The sequence below is a fragment of the Penaeus monodon genome, chromosome 34, assembly GCF_015228065.2.
Source record: "Penaeus monodon isolate SGIC_2016 chromosome 34, NSTDA_Pmon_1, whole genome shotgun sequence".
NCBI classification, from domain to species: domain Eukaryota; kingdom Metazoa; phylum Arthropoda; class Malacostraca; order Decapoda; family Penaeidae; genus Penaeus; species Penaeus monodon.
This window is the reverse complement of record NC_051419.1, coordinates 30,869,279-30,869,479: the sequence shown is the minus strand read 5'-3', so window position 1 is coordinate 30,869,479 and position 201 is coordinate 30,869,279. Positions and strand designations below refer to the sequence as shown.

General features: G+C 41.8%; 1 protein-coding gene across 1 annotated transcript in view; it reads left to right on the top strand.

The window, feature by feature from the left end:
- Positions 1–201, top strand: part of LOC119594714 — a gene marked incomplete at both ends in the record, with an annotated part of 4,717 nt that extends 4,516 nt beyond the window's left edge. Inside the window, 1 exon segment of the mRNA XM_037943774.1 lies at positions 41–201. Coding sequence (XP_037799702.1) covers positions 41–85 — 45 coding nt within the window.

Sequence of the window (201 nt, the reverse complement as noted above, 5' to 3'; positions counted from 1 at the left end):
AAGCTTGACATTCATACTCACCAATAAAAAAATCTTTCAGGAGAACATCGAGCTGAGTTCCATCTCCTGGACGCCCTCTCACTAAACCAGGAGATGACTCAGCAGTATAATCAGCAGAGGCCATTGTCAACAACTTTGAAGCCCACGGAATATATTTGTCAAGAAAGGACGGAACACGCGAAATAGATGTTAATGAAAGTT